This window comes from Pundamilia nyererei, unplaced genomic scaffold (assembly GCF_000239375.1).
Source record: "Pundamilia nyererei isolate P.nyererei 1_Seehausen unplaced genomic scaffold, PunNye1.0 scaffold00066, whole genome shotgun sequence".
NCBI classification, from domain to species: Eukaryota; Metazoa; Chordata; class Actinopteri; order Cichliformes; family Cichlidae; genus Pundamilia; species Pundamilia nyererei.
Genome location: NW_005187467.1, coordinates 2,493,594 through 2,514,062, shown reverse-complemented (window position 1 = coordinate 2,514,062; position 20,469 = coordinate 2,493,594). Strand labels below are relative to the sequence as shown.

The following is a 20,469-nucleotide window of genomic DNA, read 5'->3' as shown; positions in this document are numbered from 1 at the left end:
TATACCAACTGTAACACTTACTGGCACCAGTTTTAATTTACATACATGTTGTGTATACTGCTGCTGAAAGGAGTTGGGAAAAATGGTCCAAGTAACACAAAGTGAGTTTGTCAATACATTTACACCAAAGGGAAAAGAAAAAATCTGGACAGAACTAAAGATGACAAAAAATAAAACTGTGTTAGGAAAATTTCAGTGTTAGGATAGCACTAATTTTTACATTTCGAGTGTTTGTTCTTAACATTTATCTGAGGAACGTTAGTTATGTAGATAAACAAACAGCTTACATTCTCTGGAAAGATCAGGCTGCAGATAAGGCAAACTATTTTACATTTACCAAGTAGCTGCTCAGTGTTCCCTTATTCGTTTTTCGTGTCACAATGCAAAGAAAAGATAAGCAGTAAGGCTTGTTGTGAGAAATTAAAGCCATGTGCCTGAAAAACAGGATCATTGGATGTCAAGTCCTATTTTGCAGAATGTGATCAGGTGCGTGTTAAGGACTAAGACAAATTTTCAGCATTTCACATTCATTGTTACCTTGGATGGAAGATCAAACACTGAATTGTAAGAAAGTCACATAATACTCTATTCTGACTGATGTTTCATTTGTTCAAGCGAGGTTGTTTCTTCTTCTATAAATATTTACAATTATCTCCTACAAAAATCCTATTTCATGAAGAATTAATGGTGAGCTTCACTTAAAACCACAAAGTTAAGAATTACAAGATACGCCACAAACGTACAGTACAAATAAGTATACAGTACATCAGCAAATATACAAATATAAAAATGTATTCTGAGGTTTTTGCACCCCCTTTGACACGTTAATGCCAGATTTTGTCAGAAACCACACATATATAAAAATATAGACAATGCTTTTGTACAAAATATTGACATCGTTTATGAATCTCCATTAAAATGTGCAAATTAACACTGATCAACAAAAGCATATGTTTATTTAATGCACAAATGCAGGCACACATGCACACACACACGCACACACACACACAAGGCATAGTCCTTTTTTGGCCTGCTAGTGATGTATTTTTTTCATGAAAAAGCACCACATCTTCAGCTATTTGGACTTTTCGATATAACATTGTGTACTTCTCTTGAGAAAACAGAAGAGAGAATAGCATTGCCTCATTTCAGGTTGCAGCCTCTGTGGTCATACAGTAGAACAAGATTAGAACAGCAGTGATTCAGCTCAGTTCACCCTTTAAAATTTAAATCCTCAGCTCTGCCTCTTCACTGTGTTCCAAATTATGTTCAGTTGTGCTGATCACGGAGGCAGAGGGGCCCTGTGAGACACTGAAGGGTGTAATTGCAGGCGAACGTGCTGCCAGTGGTGAGAGAGACGGGGAGAAACTTGGAGACATCGCGATTGACGAGATGGATCCCTCAGCGCTGATGGGCGATCTTCGTAAGGAAGCCAGATTTGGGAATGTCCTACCTACGGCAGGCTTTGGATGCACAGTTTTGGCCCCAGGGTGGGCCACAGAGGTTATGAGAGGTGGAGGGTCAATTCTTGACTCTGCTTTTGCTTTGTGATGAAATGACCTGCGAGGATGAGGAGGCGCAGTTTCATCTTTTAAACGTGCTATTTCAGTAAAGACATTAGCTAAAGGTTGAAACTGGGGACACCAGTTTAGCAGGTAGTCCCAGTTATAGCTGCCCCTCAGCTCCTCATCACTGGCCACAATGGCTGTGAGGGAGCCATCTGCGGAGGGCTTTCCGTCCTCAGGGAAAGTGTAGTCTTTAGGGCGGGAGATGCTGAGTCCTCGTCCCACGCCTACATACCCGCACCCTTCGTCCCTGTAGATTGGCACCTGGCCAGCTAACAAAGTACTATTGACGCTGCCCGCTTTCTTTCCTTTGAACCAATCAATAGAAGGCTCACAAGACACATCTGATAGCTGATCAGCATCCTGCTGGATTCCGGAGTCTGGACCTCGGGCAGAGATGTGCTCCTGCATTGACGAGGAGATGCTTGACACTCTGGGATATTCATTAATCATCCTGATCTCATCATCCTCTGCTGCCTCTGCCTCGGCAGAGCCTCGACCACTGGAGTGAGAAGGATCTAGGGATCCGCCACGGGTGTACGGACCCCCACTAGTTCCTCTTTGATCAGTTGCATATCCAGGAAGCGCCTGATGGTAAATCATTTCATTGGCTGCTAGTTTTGTTTCCTCAAACTTGTGCAGCAGGGTCCCTGACATTGGTGTTCGTTCGTGTGTCTTTTTCTCCTTCTTCCGACGTCTTAACTTAACAAAAAATAGTGCCACAGCAATTGTTATCAGTATGACTATGATCCCAAGTGAAACTGCAATGACACTGACGAGCAACATGTTCACGTCTCTGGTGAGACCAAAAGATGTATGGGTAACATCTATGGTAACTTTGGCCACTGATATGCGAGACGTCTCCAAAGGGCTGTGAGCGCTCACATCCAGTGTCATCAGACGTAGCTCTCTTTTAGAGCGACTCATGTGTCTACTGTAGCTATCCGTTTTTAAAGAAACCTCTCCAGTTGATTTATTGACTTCAAAATAAGGCGAGTGGTCTGCTAAGGAGTAGAGTACAACACCATCCACACCCCCGTCCTCATCTCTGGCTTGCACTTTGCCAATGACCTGACCCTTCTTTGCTCCCTCAGGCACTTCAAATAAGAACTCTGAAGAGGTGAAAACAGGATCATATTCATCCTCCCCCGTAACATAAACCTTCACTGTTACAGTAGCAGAATAGTTGCCTGCATCCACAGCCATGACCACAAACTGGAATGAGTTTATCTTCTCAAAGTCAAAAGAAGAGCGGGTCCGTATTTCACCTGAAGTATGATTGATGAAGAAGCCCTCTTTTCCTTCTTTAAAGGAGTCTAACATGTAGTACCTTAGCTGTCCAAAAACCCCTCTGTCATGGTCAATTGCATGCAGCATGGTAACTAAGGCGTTCTGGGGTTGGTTTTCCCTGATGCTTGCAGTTACTAGATTGAGGGGAAAGAAAGGCTGGTTATCATTGATGTCCTTCACTTCTATACTGACAGGGACCAAAGCAAAGTGTCCTTGGCCATCAGTGGCCTGGACAACAATCAAATGGGACAACTGTGTCTCGCTGTTCAGAGGTCTCTGCAGCCTCAAAGCTCCAGTCCACTGGTCTACATGGAAAAGATCTGTCTCATCTCCTGAGCTTATAGAGTACTGGACCTCACTATTTGGAGCAGAATCTGGATCTGTGGCAGATAAATGCAAGATCTCAGTCCCTGCTGCCGTACCCTCACTCAGAATCACACTGTACTCTGTTCGGCTGAATACTGGAGGGTTGTCATTGGCATCTGTAACACTGATAATGATAGGAACGCTGGAGCTACGCTGAGGGATTCCACGATCTGACACCACAACCGTCAGGTTATAACTTGGTACCGCTTCAAAGTCCAGCTTCTCTACCAGGATTAGACTCCCAACTGTCTGGAAGCCCCGCCCCTCCAAGAAGCGCACGCTGCTCTCAATCTGGAAGGCATTACCCGAGTTGCCACTGGCAATAGCAAAATCAAAACCACAGTTATCCCGTAACAGGTCTCCATCCACAGCTTCTAATGTCAGAACAGTTGATCCAGGAAGGCCGTCTTCAGACACAGTGGCTCTGTACTCTGACTGATGGAAGATGGGGGCGTTGTCGTTTATGTCAGACACTTGAACATGCACAGTGGCAATGGCTGAAAGGGATGGAGTACCCTGGTCTCGTGCCTCAATCACCACCAGAATGGAGGGATTCTCGAAGTCAAACTCAGTCTTTTGTTTAGTAAATAGAGTACCTGCGAAGAAACAGAGAGTACCATCATAAGAAGGCCAACGTAATTTTAGGTCTTTCTTTCACAACCCATCATATTACATATCAGTGCTGGTTAGCTCTTACACAGTAATGAATGACTTAACTAAAAGAGTAAATTACAATTACATTTTGTAAACACTGTGGCAGATTTGGGTACACACTGTTTGAGGGAACATTATTTCAGGCAAATGGAAATGTTTTGAGGACAGGAGAAAGTATAGTTAGTGTAAAGAAAAAAAGTCCTCTTTTATGACGCACTTATTTTTAGATGCTATCTCAAGCAAAACATCTGAGGCAAATAACATTCGATTTGGTTTTCAATTACTTATAATGAAGAAAATGATTAAATATTTTGCAATACTCGTTGCGAATATGTCCAAACCCCAAATGAGCATCCAAGGAGCGCTTTAGGGAATGGCATTTTTTTTAATGAAGTATAATTAAGGGGCTCTTAAACTCTGGTTAGAGTGTAGTTATAAACAACCATAAATGCAGTGCAGACAGTAATCATACCATTGACTGGGTCAATGTAGAAGACACCTTTCGTTGATGACATGACTCTGTAAGTAATTTTCCCATTGTCCCCAGAGTCACGGTCAGTGGCTGTTACGGTGACGACTGCGCTGCCTGCAGGGAGGTGCTCTGATACAGCCACCTGATAAGAAACACATTAAATGTAAATATATTTATCTCCATTACAGATTATTGAAAACTTTAACAAATATTCCGATAATCTAAAATGTAGTGAAATATGCAGTACCTGATACAAATCCTGGGTAAAGGTGGGGGAATTATCATTCACATCATCCACCAGCACAGTGAGGTTGGCCTTGCTTTGATGTTTAGAGTCAGATGTGCGAACGGTCAGAGTGTACCACGTCCTTTCCTCGTAGTCTAGTGGTCCAGTCAGCGACACTCCTCCTCCATAACAATGAATTCCAAACATGCCTTGGCTGCTTGCATCTAGGTGTAACGTGTAGGAGAGGGCTGGCCCCGAGTCCACATCATTCCCCGTTACCTGGGTGATTATTGTGCCAATGAGAGTATCTGTACGTGTGAAGACAAAGAGCAGATATTTAGGTGCAGCTAAAATGAAACACAGAGTGTCTTGGTTTAAAGAAAAAAAAACGTTATGAAGAAATATCCGGTTCTGGAAAGCCTTGAACTAATAGACAGGAAATGAACGGAGGAGGAACTTGGCCATAGCTTGTTTCATCAAAGGGTCAGACTTTTCTCACTGAGCCCTGCTGAGCGAGCTGCCAGGGAGTGTGATGTGAGGCTTTATGATAAGATCACTGGGCTAACTTCCACTGTGAAGCTGACTTACCCTCAGGCACTCGAATCTTCTGAGGCAGGGGAATCATGGGACTGTTGTCATTGAGGTCAATGATGATCACAGTGAGGGTGGCAGAGCCAGCGAGCCGTGGGGTTCCCCGGTCTGTTGCCGTAACAACAAGCCTGGAGCGACAAAATTAATGTCAGCTTTTTAACTTTTAAACTTTCTGAACCCTGTTACACAATTCTTGGTCCCCAAAGCCCACATCGAACAGCCTGTTTTTGTCTGGATGTTTTTCTTTCTTTCTGTGTGTGTGTGTGTGTGTTTTCCAATACACAAAAGTGCCTGAAAGTCATTTTAAATATTAATAAAACAATATGTTTAAAAATATTATCTGCAAGGGATACATGATTTTCTCATAACACTGAAAGGCTGTGAACATGCAAAATCTACTTTTCTCTTTCTATAACAGAAAGGATTTTCTGAGTGGGACTTCAAAATTTGAGTCAAGTTTGCAGTAGCAATATAAAATCCAAATGAAAGTCAGGTGAAACAGTGCAACTCGTTTTTAAATCCTTGGATTTTTCAAAGCAAAATATGAACATAAAATGAGCAAAACTATAAAAACAAGGAAAAGTTGACAAGAATAAGTGTACATTCTAACTGTAACAGAGTCTAAATATGCATGTGGATTAGCTGACAGGAAACTCATGCCAACATGTGGTTACAAACAAACAGAATAAAAGCAAGACTCACTTCGTTTGGGTCCAGATTTCCCTGTCCATTATGGCTGCAGTGGTAACGCTTCCAGTCAGTGGGTCTATCTTAAACAAGCCACTCATGGATGATGACCTGATAGAGTAAGTCACCTGACCATTTTGACCCTGGTCCCGGTCGTCTGCGGCCACCTGAGTGAATTAACACCCCATTTTGGAAACGTAAATATAAAAACATTTGCAGCAGCTGTTTTAGTGTAACTCAAACTAGTGAGCAATATTGGACTTGGAAGTCAATAGTTAATAAAAATGGGCTATATGGTTCTGGCTTCATGGCACAAGCGATTATACAGTAAATTCTTCTGGGACACTGAGATCACATGAAATTGAAAAGTCAATCCTTTGCAGCACTGAAACTATCCAGTTTTCTGATGCTTGAGAGTTTTTATTCTACAGCTTCACATTTAAACAGCAGCCAAGCATAATAAACATTTGGGGGAAAAGCTACTGCACCTGGATAATGGGAAAATCGTAGCCTTGCGCCTCCCTAATGTAGGCTACATAGTTCTGGAGTTGGAAGCGTGGCAAGTTGTCATTTACATCCTGAAGGATTAAGTTGACAGCCATGTAGGAGCTAGAGGATGCTGTCTCAGCTTTCACCACAAGGCGGAGTTTTGGGGTCTCCTCAAAGTCCAGTCCTTCAGATTTCTGGACCCATATTTCACCTAAATCACAAAAGTATCAATGACTCACTTTCTACATTTCAAAAATATAGCCTTGTAATGTTTACTGCCATCTTACCAACTGTCGTACTGCCAACACTTACCAGTAATTGTGTTTATTCCAAAAGACTGCAATTTATTGCCACTGAATATACTGTAGGTGATCCCATTTTTAGAGCCATCTGGGTACTGGGCCTGAGCTTGTGTTACTACTGTGCCTAGAAGATGCAAAACACACTATGTTGATACATTTCATTTATACTTCTTATTTCAAATGTATATTTACACTCTTTGAATTACAATGTTAAAGATTTTAAATCACTTCAACCTTTAGCAGCGTTCTCTTGCAGGCTGACATCTCTTGCTGTGCGAGAGAAGCGAATCCCACTGTAGCTCTGCTCCTTTATGTAAATGATAACCACTCCCAGGGAAGATTGTGCTGGGTTCCCTTGGTCCATGGCCTGAACTATCAAAGTCCGTTGGCTTTGGGTCATGGTCTGCAGCTTCTCTGTGGCCTGGATTTCTCCTGTCAGTGAGTTAATGGTGAACCCTCTGACAGAGTTGGCGAAACGATAAAAAACAGAGCCATTAGCTCCAAAGTCTTTGTCCTCTGCTCTCATAGTGGCCAAAACTCGACGATTAGAGACACTACTGGCGGAGACATTCACAATAAGTGGGTCCTGAATGAAGAACGGAGCATTGTCGTTCACATCCTGAATATAGATCGTCACCTGAGCAGTGGAGTTACGTGGGTTTGCGGGGGAAGAATCGGTGGCACACACCTCAAAAGTGTAAGAAGCTGTTCTCTCTCTATCGAGGGGGGATGCTGTGATAATGCGACCTGTGTTTTGGTCTATCATGAACATGCTCTGGGAGCCATGGCTCAGAAAGTACAGCACTTGGCTATTAGGGCCATGGTCCAAATCAATGGCTTTCACCTCCAGGACGAGTGACCCAATGGGAACATCTTCCAAAATTTCTGCTGTGTAGCTGCTGCTCTGAAACTGGGGGCTGTGATCATTGATGTCCAGGACTATCACTTCTACAGTGGCAGTGCTGCTAAGTGCAGGGTGGCCCTGGTCCTGAGCTATCACCGTTAAACTGTACCCAGGCCTCTTCTCCCGATCAAGGGGCCGTGAGGTGGACAGGACACCTGACTGGCCATCCAAGCGGAAGTCTCCGGATGAATCTCCAGCTGCAAGTAGAGCGATAGCAAATGGCTTGTAAACATTTGAAACTATGTACCGATCATTTAAAACATTAAATCAAAAGAAGTTCTCACCTGTAATTTTGTAGTTTATCCTGCCGTTGTCTCCCGCATCCTGATCAGTGGCTCGAAGGGTGAACAGAGGTAGTGCTTCCAGGTTTTCAGGCACCTCTATGCTGTAGTAAAGACGTCCAAAGACAGGGGCGTTGTCATTAACGTCAGTCACCTTGATCCTCACAGTTGCTTTAGCATAGTTCGGTGGAAGGCCTCCATCTTTTGCAGACACTGCCAGAACATAAAAAAGCACACTATAATTTTTTGTAGTAATTCATGATTTAAATATTATTTTTATTATGTATCAGATCAGGCATTTTTTGTAAGGCTGTAGAACAATCAGATGACAGTACCTGTGACAGTGTAGTATTCCTGAAGCTCCCTGTCCAGAGACTTAGTAATCATAATCACACCTGATACTGGGTTGATGCTGAAACCCTCCTGTGAGATACCGTCATATGTCACCTGGCCATTGCTTCCTACAGAGAAACAAATATAGTCACAGCATTCTATTAAAAATGGCCTGTAAAAATAAATTAAAAATCAAAGAATGTCAGTGAAGGTCAGAGAGTTCCATCCTATAACTTGTAGATAATAATGAAAAAAATGCATTTTCAACATGTTTCAAATTCTCTTCTAATAGCTTGTATACTTATTTGTTTGTTTGTCATGAGGCTTGCTGTATAAGCATTTGGCAGCAAGAGCCCTCCCTCAGGCGTCTGTGTGCCAGATCGCGTGCTACGAGAAAGCAGCCTGGCAACCTCACCTGTTTACTTCACTAATTGCTTTTGAGGAGAAAGTTTATAATCCTTCTACTTTATGTGCTTCTGACTAACTCTGGGAGAATGCATGCTAACCCCCCCTCATGTAGTCCTTATGCAAATAAAAAGAACTGTTAATGTCTCTAATGTGAACACAAAGTCAGCACATGATGGCTAAGAAGAATTAAAAGCAGCACAAATATAATATGACAGATCAAATCCCTGCACATTATGAATCAGACCTTGGTCCAGATCAGTGGCAGACACTGTCAGCACACTGGTTCCTGGAGGTTGGTTCTCCGAGATCTCTACTTCATACTGGCTCTGCTCAAACCAGGGCGCCTCATCATTAACATCGATCACATGCACACACAGCAGCTGGATGGACGAGTGTTGGGGTATCCCGTGATCCTCAGCGATTACTGTGAGGTTAAAGATGTCCTGCTCCTCGCGGTCCAGAGGTTTGAAAATAGACAGAGAGCCTGTAGGGAGATGAATGAAGGGTGAAATATGAGGAGAGATTTCCTCTACGTGGGTACTTTATTATAGCCTGGTTAAAAGAGACAGTTAGACAATTACGGTATGAAAGCATGTCATCAAAGGCAATAAAAAACACTGCTTGCCATGATTGTGTTTGTAGTCAAGTTATTTAAAAATCAAGTGTGAAAACTTGCCGTGTGAGGGCCAAATCAGTGCTAATCTCCTCCACACACACACAGCTCTGCCTACCTGACTGCTACCACCACCACTGCTGTAACAGCCCAAACGGTCTGGCCACAGTTTACGAGATTTTCCACTGGAGAATGCCACAGCCATCGAGAAAGAAGCAGTAAACACACACTCTAGACACGCAACAGCCAGGCCTGCCGTGCTCCGTAGGAATTAGAGGCACCCCAGCCTTTTCATTATCCTGCCCTAAGAGGGTAGAACTTGCAATGATTTAATTTCAATTTCATGCTTTAAAATCAAATGCAACTGTTAAAGAAAGAGAGGGCCAAGACTGTTTTCCTTTTAACTTTTTTTGTGTGTGTTTGTTTTTCACTTTGTGCCTTTCTAGGATTGAGATAACTTGCCTCTAAGCTTTTAATCTGGTATAAGTTACAGGCTGGAATTTTTCACCTAAATTTGATTCCTCTGTGATCCTACTATATGCCTGGTCACCGATAACACATGGGAAGGGGAAAAAATGGAGGGATCTGGGGAGAGTTTTTATTTTGGATGTTTTGTAAGCATGTGTGGGGGTTGGTGGCGCCAACGCTGTGGACTGTAGTGCATGTGCGAGCGGAGGTTGCTCAGACAACAAACACATCTCTCTTATTTGATATGGCAAAGCCATTTATCAAAATTTGATGGGTTAATCCCTGAATGGTGTTGTCTTTTGCAGAGAAGCAGTCCCCCATATCACCAGTAAACTCTCCCTACTTCTCTTGAAAGGAAAATTAATGACCTCCATTCTGACACTGAGTGATGAGAATGTGTCTCACACTGTGACTTTACAGATTTATAACAATCGCCTGATAGTTCTTTCTATTGTGGTTAGCTGTGACGCCAAGGTAATGAAAACAGATTGTGCAGAGTTGTCGTAGACCTTTGGTCACTGACCCCAAAACGGGAGCAAACCAGGTGCACAAAGGATTAACTTGTCACTATTCTAACAAATAACTAGTGTGCATGAAAAGCACTTCAAGATGAGTGCACATACTGGGCTGAAGCAGAAGTGACATGCATGACAGACGCTGAATGTTTCCATCCCCAAACTGCTCCAGGAGGCATCCTGGTTGGCGACTTGAAGGCGAGGGCGGAGCAAATGTTGACACGTGTCTCAAACACCACAACAAAGCCCACAGGACCAAATGGCCCAAGGTCAGCGCTGACTAAGTGACATACTCTAATGCAAGCACACAAACACATATGTGCATGCCTACGCACACACATACACACGTGCGTACACATAAACACGCGTAACTGATCCCTCCTCTAATGGTTCCCAGAAGCCTGAGCAGGAGGTTCTTTGGTCTTTCATGGGAATAGATCCACAATAACAGATGATGGGTTGTTGTGTGTGCGCGCGTATGCACGTGTACTTGCACATTCTTGTGTGTGTGTATGTGTGCGTTTAATATTTGGCAAGCTGGCCTGTCTGGCCTCCAACTGAGAGAAATAAGTCATGAAAGGTGAAGCAAGAATTGGGCTGACCTTAGAAGTAAGCAGATTATTAAAACAGTTTGTGTGTGTTTATAGAAAGTAAGGTTAGGTGAATTTTGTGTGGAGTCGTGTAGAGTAGTGAGTATATATGCAATGCAAAGTGAAATTTAGAAGGAGATTCTGATGCAGATTTGCTTGTTTGGTTCAACTGAAAATATTTCATCTTCAGCAAAAGATTTGCATGACACAGTAGTGCTTTAGTTCTAGTTCTACAGCCTAGCAGGGCAGAGAATACAAAGAGAGACCTGAGAAACTGAAGCCAAAAGTTTTAGTATAATGATAAGTAGAAAAAAGAAGCAGAAAGATGAGGAAATCAAGTAAACAGCATAAGAGATTTGAAATCTTACTCATTATGATCTTCAAACTGTTTGTATTTGCACTTAAATTAAATATTTTTTAAGTAGACTATTCTTCTAATCATAACAACTCATAGTTGTGATCAGTAGCTATCCCAGATAACACTGGGTGGAAAGCAAAGTTCACAGTCATCGCCAGAGCTAACTTATGAAGATATAAAAAAAATCAGCTTTCCCTTTCGGGGTATTTTTGAAAAAGATAATGGCGAGACAGCAGTGGCACCTTAGGGCAGGAGCCCTGTGATCCTGACATATCACTGGTCACTGAGCGCAAAAAAGTAGCAAGAAAATGTTCTGTTCATTTATTTTTCTACACCTTAACTTCAGTTGCACACCCATCAACAAAGTGATTAATGTCAAATATACGACAGTACAGCCCTAATAAGTAGTGAATACAGCGTGTATGTCAAGACCTTTCCTGTTTTTGTGCAATTGCAAGGTGAAATCAAAATGAATTTGCATGTATACAATGACCTTTGGGTGTTAAAAGCCCTTTCTGTTGAGGATTGTGACAAGAAAACTGATCTAAAGGATGTAAATTAGCTATGCATGAAAAACAGCATAGCTAATTTGAATGAAGCACACAGAGAATAAAGCCTGGCTTCGGGCTGCACTTACCTGTACTAGGGTTGAGACTGAATGTCCCTGCAGTGTTGCCTGATTGAATTCTGTAGGTCACTCTACCATTCTCCCCTTGGTCTGCATCTCTGGCCATGACATACAGCACTACAAAGCCCACTGGCTGATCCTCCATCACACTGACAGCTGTTGGCGATATGAACACTGGTGGATTGTCATTCTCATCGGTCACATACAGCCTTGCCGTGACAGAACCCCAGCGCCTCTGGCTGACATCAGGAGCAGAATCTGTTGCTTTTACAACCAGGATGAGGTTTGGAGTGACCTCATAGTCCAGCTTCTGGCCCAAGGAGAGAACCCCAGTTGATGGGTCGAGGGTTAATAGACCTGGGGTATTTGGCCACTGTTGTAGTATGGAATACACCAGTTTGCTGTTGGACCCGCTGCCATCCTTATCTGTGGCCTGGAAAGTATAGACAGAGGAGCCAGGATCCATGCTCTCAGAGATGACAATTGTGATGGGGTCCTCTGGGAACTGAGGAGTGTGGTCATTACTGTCCTCTATGTCGATGTCCAGGTGGACAAGAGTGCTGCTTGGAGGGGCCTCGGAGAAGTCATCCACTTCAATTTGCAGATTGTAGCGCGAGTCTCGTTCATAGTCAAGAGGACGAGCCAAGTAAACGTCCCCAGTCAGACGATCCACAACGAATGTGCCATCTCGGTCCGTACCCCCCACCACTGTGTAGGTCACCTTGTCGTCCTCTAAGGTTCCTCTATCATGGAGGCGGACCGAGCCAATAACAGACCCGGGCTTGGCCTCCTCCACCGAGTTGAAAGTTATGGAGAGTGAATTCTTCTTGGTAGCAGGTCTGTTAATGCTGATAACCTGCAGTAAAGCAACACATTGCATTTATATTTAACGGCGCAGCAACATGGCAGCAGATCTAATGCTTCACTGAAATGCCCAGTGGCAACTTACGTTTGCAATTTTCAATACAGAACAAAAATATTTTATGGATTTTAGGCAAAGTGGAAACAGACGTTGTCCTCTCCACACTGAATGTGTTCACGGGGAATAAATGAAACCACTTACAAAAGGTTTTTATAGACTTCAATAACATGACTGCTAAGATTAATCTGACATCTGTTTGGATGCCAAGAAATATAATAGATGATAAAAGTGCTGCAATCAGAAAAGGAAGTGTTATAAGGGCTTGAATTTAGTACTGAGGAATACTGCGGTACTGCATATAGTTTTACACTTCTTTTCCGAGTGTCTTCAAAGACTACAACCTTATTATTTCTCTTCTGAAACATTGTTTAAATAAAACATGTTTTTTCCCTTTGATACATGCATGTAGTGTGAAAATTAAAGCAGCTGTGAAAGGTAAATGAGCACGGAGTGGCTTTATTGATGAAATTTTAATCGAAATTACTGACCGTGTTTTGTAACCTGATTGGCCAGTCTGGATACTCAGCAGTGTATCCAACAGCACAATTCCCACACTAAGTAGGCACTCAAAAAATATGCTGTGCTTGCTGACAAGCTGTAAATTGGTTCCACATTAGATGGAAAAGAAGTGTTCCAAAAATAAATTGGAATAGGCCTATCCTATCATCGACGGAATTAAATAATCATTCAGAAAAGATGATTAAAGGAAATTACACAAATACGTCACAAGGCAAGAACAACACTGCACTGTTTAATCCAATTAACTAACAATTATGACTTCCATTTTTTGTTATTGGAAAAGAGGAAAAATTGCGCTGGCGCTGACTGGAGCTGTTTATATAGGAGCTCAATTTTCCTGGAACCTATAAATCTTCCTTCCAGAGTTCTTCCATTGTGTTTTTTTCTGTTCTATATTAAATATTAACACGAATTACCTTTAATGCTGTGTTTTATGTTGAGTGTATAGCCTTGCTGCTCCTTGCAAAAAGGGCTACTGTATTAAAAAAGTGTTGAAGTCATTGAGTATGACCTTGATCATAGATGTCTACAGCTGGCCCTCATCACGAGCCAGCTGGGAGTATTTGAATCAGATCCACTTTTCCATTTCAGATAGAAATTTCCCTTTTGAAAATTCACAGGGGAAGAAAAGGGGAGGGGATGGGAGGGGACCTTGTCAGAAGTGAGGCTGATATGTCTGCAACTAGTGCGAGGGGCCCAGGGATGCAGATCGTCGCTGCCCCGAGTCTATTCTTTGATATCAAATAGGTGAATATAGTGGGTGTTTGTGCTCGCAGTGGTTCCAAAACACAGTCTGACCTGAATGGTGAGGGAGCAGGAGGTGCTGCGAGGGGGCAGTCCTCTGTCGGTGGCTGTCACCGTCAGAGTGTACTCAGCCCGTTCCGAGTGGCTGAGAGGGGATGACGAACGCAACTCGCCAGTGTTTGTGTTCAAAGAGAAGCGCTCAGCTCTGGGACCTAGAAGAAACAGAGCAAAACTTGAGATGAGAAGTGCATAGGAAGCCTGAACACACAAACACAAACATTAAATTGAATCCGCTTTCAACAGTATACAAAAAAAGAAGAAAAGCATGAAAAAATTAATAAAGACTGGAGGAAGATATATTACTTTAAACGTCTCTATAAAGTACCTGACAAAGAATAGAATATTGTGCCATTCTCCCCTTCATCAGGGTCTTTGGCTTGCAGTGTACCCAGTACAACCCCAGAAGGCTGACCTTCCATCACCTAAGGGTTAAACCAGATTTTCAGCACTCTATGATAGCAATTTATTTTCTGCCAAACAACATTTGTGCTCTTTCGACATTACCTGAATTATGATGTTTTTCCCTGACTGACTGTGGATGAAAACAGGGTCGTTGTCATTTTCGTCCAGTACAGTGATGAAAGCGGTGCCTGTGGCGCTACGAGGGGGTGAACCTCCGTCTTGTGCCACCACCAAGAGCTGGTAAGTAGACTGCTGCTCTCTGTCCAGAGTCATCCTTGTGCTGATCTCACCTGGGGACACAAGTAGATAAATGAGAGAGATTTTATGCACAGGCACAAGTCCACTGGAATAATGATGAGTCTTAAGAGCCAGCCGGCTTTGATCAGTGACACATAAGTAATAGACATGAACAGTGTGCAGATCTGTTCGTACACAGTCGGATACACGTTCATACACACAAACAGAAGATTTCTGAAAGGTTGGAAGATGCTCTAGAGACTCACAACTCTGCTGGAAGCTGATCACAAATCAGAGCCCGAGTCTCCACCTACAGACTAGCAGGCTCAGCAGGCCAATTAGAACTCAGCAGGATGCTTAGTGCTGCTGTCACCGTGATCTAACTAATTTATGACAGTGGCAGAGGGGCAACCTCAGTCTCTCATCTTTTAGAGATGTCTCTCTGACTTGACTAAATTGTGTTTTTCCACATGCTTTTCATTCATGAAAAATTTATTTTTTTGGTTATTTGAGCTTAGTTTGACTATAACACAATTTTACAGACAGATAAAATGGACATAATTAAGCTGATCAATTAAAATTTTCCAGTCAAGCATGTGCCAAGATCTTCAAAGGCTGATCCTCTGCAAAGTCTTGGAGATCAATTAAACAAATAATATCAGCTTCCTTTCATGTTATCTCCTCTGTCACTGGTGAACTAATGTTTTTGCATGCCTGTTCTGTTCTTTAGGCAAATCAAATTTTTATGCCTTCATTACCTTTTTTGTATAAATATGCATATTTCTATGGTTGCTTATTAAAATTAAACTAATCAAGCCACATTTTAACACTTAAGTCTAACTGACTAATCTCAGTGGATAAAATTTTCAGTTAACCTGTGTGGGTGTTAATCTGAAAGTGACGGTCAGGATGCAGAAAGCGGTAAGCGAGGCGTCCGTTGGGGCCGCTGTCGCGATCTGTGGCCAACACGTGACCAAAGCCTGTTCCCGGAGGCAGGTTCTCTCTCACAGCCATGAAGACCCTTTCCTGCGTGAGCCGAGGAGAGTTATCATTCTCATCAGTCACCGATATCCGCACTGTGGCACTGCCTGTCTTCTTTAACTGTCCATGGCCTGTACTGGCTAACACTGTCAGGAGGTACATGTCCTTGACTTCCCTGTCCAGGGCACTCTTCACGAACAGCCAGCCGCTGTCTGCAGCAATGCCAAAACCTGCAGCATCTCCATCTGGACGTAAATGATATGCCAGGGGAGCAACGTGGCCAGAGGTTGGTGTTTCTCTGTTCAAAGCTCTGACTTGCAGAAAGCGTGTGCTTATTGGAGTTCCTTCTTTTAATTCAACGCGGTACGTGAGGGTGTCAAACACAGGACCCTGGTCGTTCTCTGCCTGGACATGAACCACAAGCATGAAGGTGGCACTTAGCTGGGGTACTCCACTATCCTTGGCGATAACCTGGAGGTCATAACGGGGGGTATTCTCATAAGAGAGGCTCCCTACCAATCGAATCTCTCCACTGCTGCGCTCTACGCTAAAAATCCTCTGGAGTCCATTTGAAGAAGAAAGGTCAAAGGTGAGTTGTCCATTGACTGCTGAGTCTCTGTCCTCAGCTTGGACACGATAAACTACTGTGCCCATTTCTGTATGCTCTGGCAGCAGCAGGGACTCTGAGGATGAGGGCAGGAAAACAGGTGGGTTGTCGTTGACATCTGCAATGGTAATGTGGACACGGGTCTGGCCAAAGGCAGGAGGGTTGCCGCTGCGGGCCTGCACCTCCAAATCAAGAGCTGATTGGGCTTCATGATCCAGGGGAAGACTGGTCCTTAGGGCCCCGGTGTCAGGATCAACTGTGAAGTAGCCTGCAGGGTCTCCAGAGCTGATGGTATAGGAAATATCTCTAGAGATGCCTGAAAGATGTAAAATTACAAAGACAGGTCACTGATTTATAACATTTTTGGTTTTTTTTTTACAGAAGAAGTGTCAGATTAAGGTGTCTGTAGTCCGCACCTGTTTTACTGCTGGCCTGGACGATTCCCACAACAGTCCCGCGCAGGACGTCCTCTGACACGGTGAAGTAATACTGAGTCTTTTCAAACACGGGCGGAGCCACTAAACCTGCCACCACACTAATGTTAACTCTGGCATTCACTAAGGCAACAAGACCACCACCATCCTGAGCAGAGATAACCATTGGAACGACAGAGTTGGCCTTTCCATAGACAGATCGAGACAGTGAGATCACACCTTTAAAAGGATTCAAAGATAATACATTAACAGGCAATTTTGACATCACACAATATCATAAATTGTTTGAATTATTTCTATAAATCATTACAAAAGTCCAGAGCAGGAATGGGAAAAATATTTACACTGACCTGTGTCTTTGTTGAGAGTAAAGTATGGAGAAGCCCCTCCAGGCACTGTTTTGTATGTAATTCGCCCATTCTTGCCTGAGTCTGGGTCATAGGCTGTCACTCTGACAACAGATGTCCCAGGGGCACTCTGTGTGCTCAAACTAACAGCATAACTGAGAGGGTAGAAAGCGGGTCTGTTATCATTAATGTCCACCAGATCTACCCTGACATAGGCCACTGAGCTCAGTCCACCCTGCAGAGGAAACAAAAAGCTCTTTTGTTATACCTTCACATATTAAATCATGAACAGTAAAAACATACCTGAAAGCAGGATTTAGGCCACATTAACAGCGCACATAGACCACATTAATGGTGGAAGTAAAAACCAGCAGTAAACCCAGTTAAGATTTCGATGTATGGCGTAGCCTCTAAAATATAGTCCCAGGAGGTTCGCGTAGGGACACAGATTGATAGTTTCCCTTGGGAAAGAGCAATATGTCATGACCCGTGGAGGGTGAGAGGGCTTGCTGCAACCCAAGTCTGTTTCATAGCCTTTTCATTTGCAGAAATACAGTGCAGGCTTTTCATTTGGACCAGGTGGCAAAAACGAGGAAGGCGGCAGTCCAACTTGTTAAAATATTACTGCCTGACAGTTGAGGTATTTTCCTTCTGATTGCTTTAACATGCCCGCAGTAATTTTCTTTCATTTTTAACTTTTTCTTCTTTAAGTATTTTTTGGCAGTCAGTGCACAGGATGCTGTACTAACTTAAGTCTACCTACCAAGGAGAACTATTCAAACTTGGGAGGGGGACAACTCAAAAACTCTTTTTTTTTCCTGCACAGTTGGCCACATCTCTGCTCTCCTGTCTATAAGAAAAGCATGGCTGCTGTGTTTATGGGATTATACTGCAGCTCTGTGGATTCATGATTTCAAAGGGCGGTGGCTTACCCCATCTACTGCAGTAACAGTAAAGTCGAAGCTGGCTGGTCCTTGATCTCTGTCTAGTGCAGCAGTAGTGCAGATCTGGCCAGTCTCCTTGCCAATGGTGAATTTAGAGGGAACAGCGCTGTTAATGCCAGAGCCAAGAGAATAGGTAATCAAGCCATAGGAGCCACTGTCTGCATCTGCCGCAGTCACCTACAGAGAGGAAAACATGCTATGGGTTAAACAGTCCAACATTGCACATTACAATTAAAATTTATTAAGTTGGAAGGGGAATATCTCACTGGATAAACTCAGCAGTTTCCATATTCAATTACGTTACTCTAAATCCTCATTAGATCAAAACTAATTTCTATTAGTTGTAAGAGTCAGGACAGTCCACAAACTGAAACAGGAGCACCATACCAGGTGCCTTTGAAAGCATCTTTGGATCCGTTCTTTATTGTTTATCCGAGCCAGAACATGAGCCAAACAGGCCCTCTGGCAGAAAGAGCTCTGAGGGAATGAGGGGGGGGCAGGAAGGAGGATGACTTCTACAGGCTCTGGGAGGCCTGCCAGTGGGAGAAACTGCCTGCTTCTAGAGTAGTGTGTGTCTGCAAAGGACAGTGACAAGAGCGACTGGGCAATGGTGGGATACCACACATTATATTTTAGTGCAACGCATTACAACCTGATGTGATGTCCTGGTTGCAGTCTGGTCTTAATAATGCTGCACATTTATAGTAGGATAGAACCACTGGAGCTATAAAAGCAGCTCCCAAGCCATCAGCCAAGAAGCCAGCTAAATTACTGTTGGATCTCCCAAGACAGCACAAGGCAAACACACCAATCAGATCAACCCCTGGGTACGAGCAGCATAATTGTTTGCAAGTGTTGGTGCTAGATCGCAGATTAGAGTAGGGTTAAACCTCACAAGTTGATTAGAATTCTTCTTCCTTCCATGTTTTATAAATGAATCCTTTTAGCAAAAACACTAATTGGAATAAAATTGAGCTCATGGTCTGGTGCTCCAACGTGTAGCAGCAGGGAACCTCATCTGTGAAAGAGGGAGCACTCATCAGAAATATCGCCAAGAAAAATAAGGCAAGCCATGGTTATTATCAAATCCTGACTTTTAAAAAAGATGTTACTTGTATGGTTGTGAATGGATGGAAATCATTCACTTGAGGTGATGAAGGTTTGTCTGCAATAATTTAGCCTTCATCTCTTTCCTGAGCAGATGGCAGACGGGGGACTCAGCAGAGAGCCCTCTTGACTGTAACTCCTAACAGAGGGTGAGTGGGGTGTTGGAGTGAGAGAGTCGTAAGGCTGGCAGAGATGCAAGCCAAAGAGAAGAAGAATAATAAACCACACGAGGAAAGGGGAAACCAAGAGCAATACGAGAAAAGCTACTCTTTTAATGTGCAAAAGCTGTTGCTTACTTTTTATCATTTAGCAGGGGGGGGGACAAGTTATTTATAACAACCCCAAAGATTTATGTGTTTGGTTTACTCATATTTGTGTGATGAGTGTCAGCTGGGGGGAAACTGAAGGAGCACCTTGGTGTGAATACCTGAATGTTGTTAAAGAAAAAGATAGCAGATATGCAACAAGCATTTCCCAGCAGATCTGCAAGAACACATTTCCTCTCTTGTGACTGAACCTTCAAAAACCTTTACTGATTGTAGAAGCTATGATTTTTTTTCCCATTTTGGGCAAAACCTTCTATAAAAACTTTTTAAAAGTACACCTACATACAGTGTATGAAAAAGAAAGAAAAGACAAGAAAAAAATGCTTTCAGTAAGGTGGCAACAGGAGCTTTTTTAGTCTATTCAGGCTAAACAGCAGTTCACAATGAAATGAGGCTGTTTTTTGAGTTTAAAAAAATACCAGCTTGAGTAAAGTGCAGTTGTACAGTGTGTGCTACCAAAATACTTTTTTAAACCATGAAAACAATCTGTTCCTTGAGTTAACTCTATCATTGGAGACATACTGTAGATTACAATTTCACTGCTGTGCAGGTTAAATGATACAGAAGGCCATATGCAAAAATAAATCGACAAATAAAGTAACAGTGAGCACATCACTACATATAATCATGAACCATGAACCTGAAGAAGATCACATACAGAAATGAATAATTAAGCCTAGACATGCACCAATCAACCGGACAAGTACCAAAATGACTACCGGTAATTTCTACAAACCAGAGTAATGAGTAAATTGTAAAAAATAAGCGTGGCACAATAAACTGGGTAATTGAAACCCCTACTTACAGTATTTTACCGTTTTTACAGTTGTTTGTTGCATGAGTGCACAGCAGTGGTGGGGGAGGGGACGGTCACATTAAGACATTTGATTGGGCAATCCCAGTGTCAGTAATGAAAATGAGCCAGTGTGCTGCTCAAAGTCCCTGATTACAAACTAAAAATAAAAGTAGATTAAGATGAATAAGCCAGAAAACATCAGACAAAATTAGATTCAAAAAAGTAATAAATAAAAGCCTTTTCTTTTGGGACGTTGCATAATGCTACAGTTCTGCACTGGTGTCACAGCGAGGAGTCATGCAT

General features: G+C 42.9%; 1 protein-coding gene across 1 annotated transcript in view; it reads right to left on the bottom strand.

Moving 5' to 3' along the window:
* Positions 1 to 32: 32 nt before the first annotated feature.
* Positions 33 to 20,469, bottom strand: part of LOC102201911 (protocadherin-16-like) — a 76,426-nt gene continuing 55,989 nt past the window's right edge. Inside the window, exons 3-21 of the mRNA XM_005735999.1 lie at positions 17,926 to 18,114; positions 16,997 to 17,228; positions 16,629 to 16,865; positions 15,500 to 16,528; positions 14,490 to 14,677; positions 14,311 to 14,407; positions 13,980 to 14,137; positions 11,750 to 12,596; positions 8,813 to 9,052; positions 8,163 to 8,288; positions 7,831 to 8,040; positions 6,877 to 7,743; positions 6,653 to 6,766; positions 6,340 to 6,551; positions 5,867 to 6,018; positions 5,162 to 5,292; positions 4,595 to 4,881; positions 4,348 to 4,489; positions 33 to 3,817 (exon numbers count right to left, since the gene is read on the bottom strand). Of these exons, the coding sequence (XP_005736056.1) occupies positions 1,227 to 3,817; positions 4,348 to 4,489; positions 4,595 to 4,881; positions 5,162 to 5,292; positions 5,867 to 6,018; positions 6,340 to 6,551; positions 6,653 to 6,766; positions 6,877 to 7,743; positions 7,831 to 8,040; positions 8,163 to 8,288; positions 8,813 to 9,052; positions 11,750 to 12,596; positions 13,980 to 14,137; positions 14,311 to 14,407; positions 14,490 to 14,677; positions 15,500 to 16,528; positions 16,629 to 16,865; positions 16,997 to 17,228; positions 17,926 to 18,114 (8,049 nt within the window). The 3' untranslated portion in view covers positions 33 to 1,226. The remainder of the gene's footprint in view (positions 3,818 to 4,347; positions 4,490 to 4,594; positions 4,882 to 5,161; positions 5,293 to 5,866; positions 6,019 to 6,339; positions 6,552 to 6,652; positions 6,767 to 6,876; positions 7,744 to 7,830; positions 8,041 to 8,162; positions 8,289 to 8,812; positions 9,053 to 11,749; positions 12,597 to 13,979; positions 14,138 to 14,310; positions 14,408 to 14,489; positions 14,678 to 15,499; positions 16,529 to 16,628; positions 16,866 to 16,996; positions 17,229 to 17,925; positions 18,115 to 20,469) is intronic.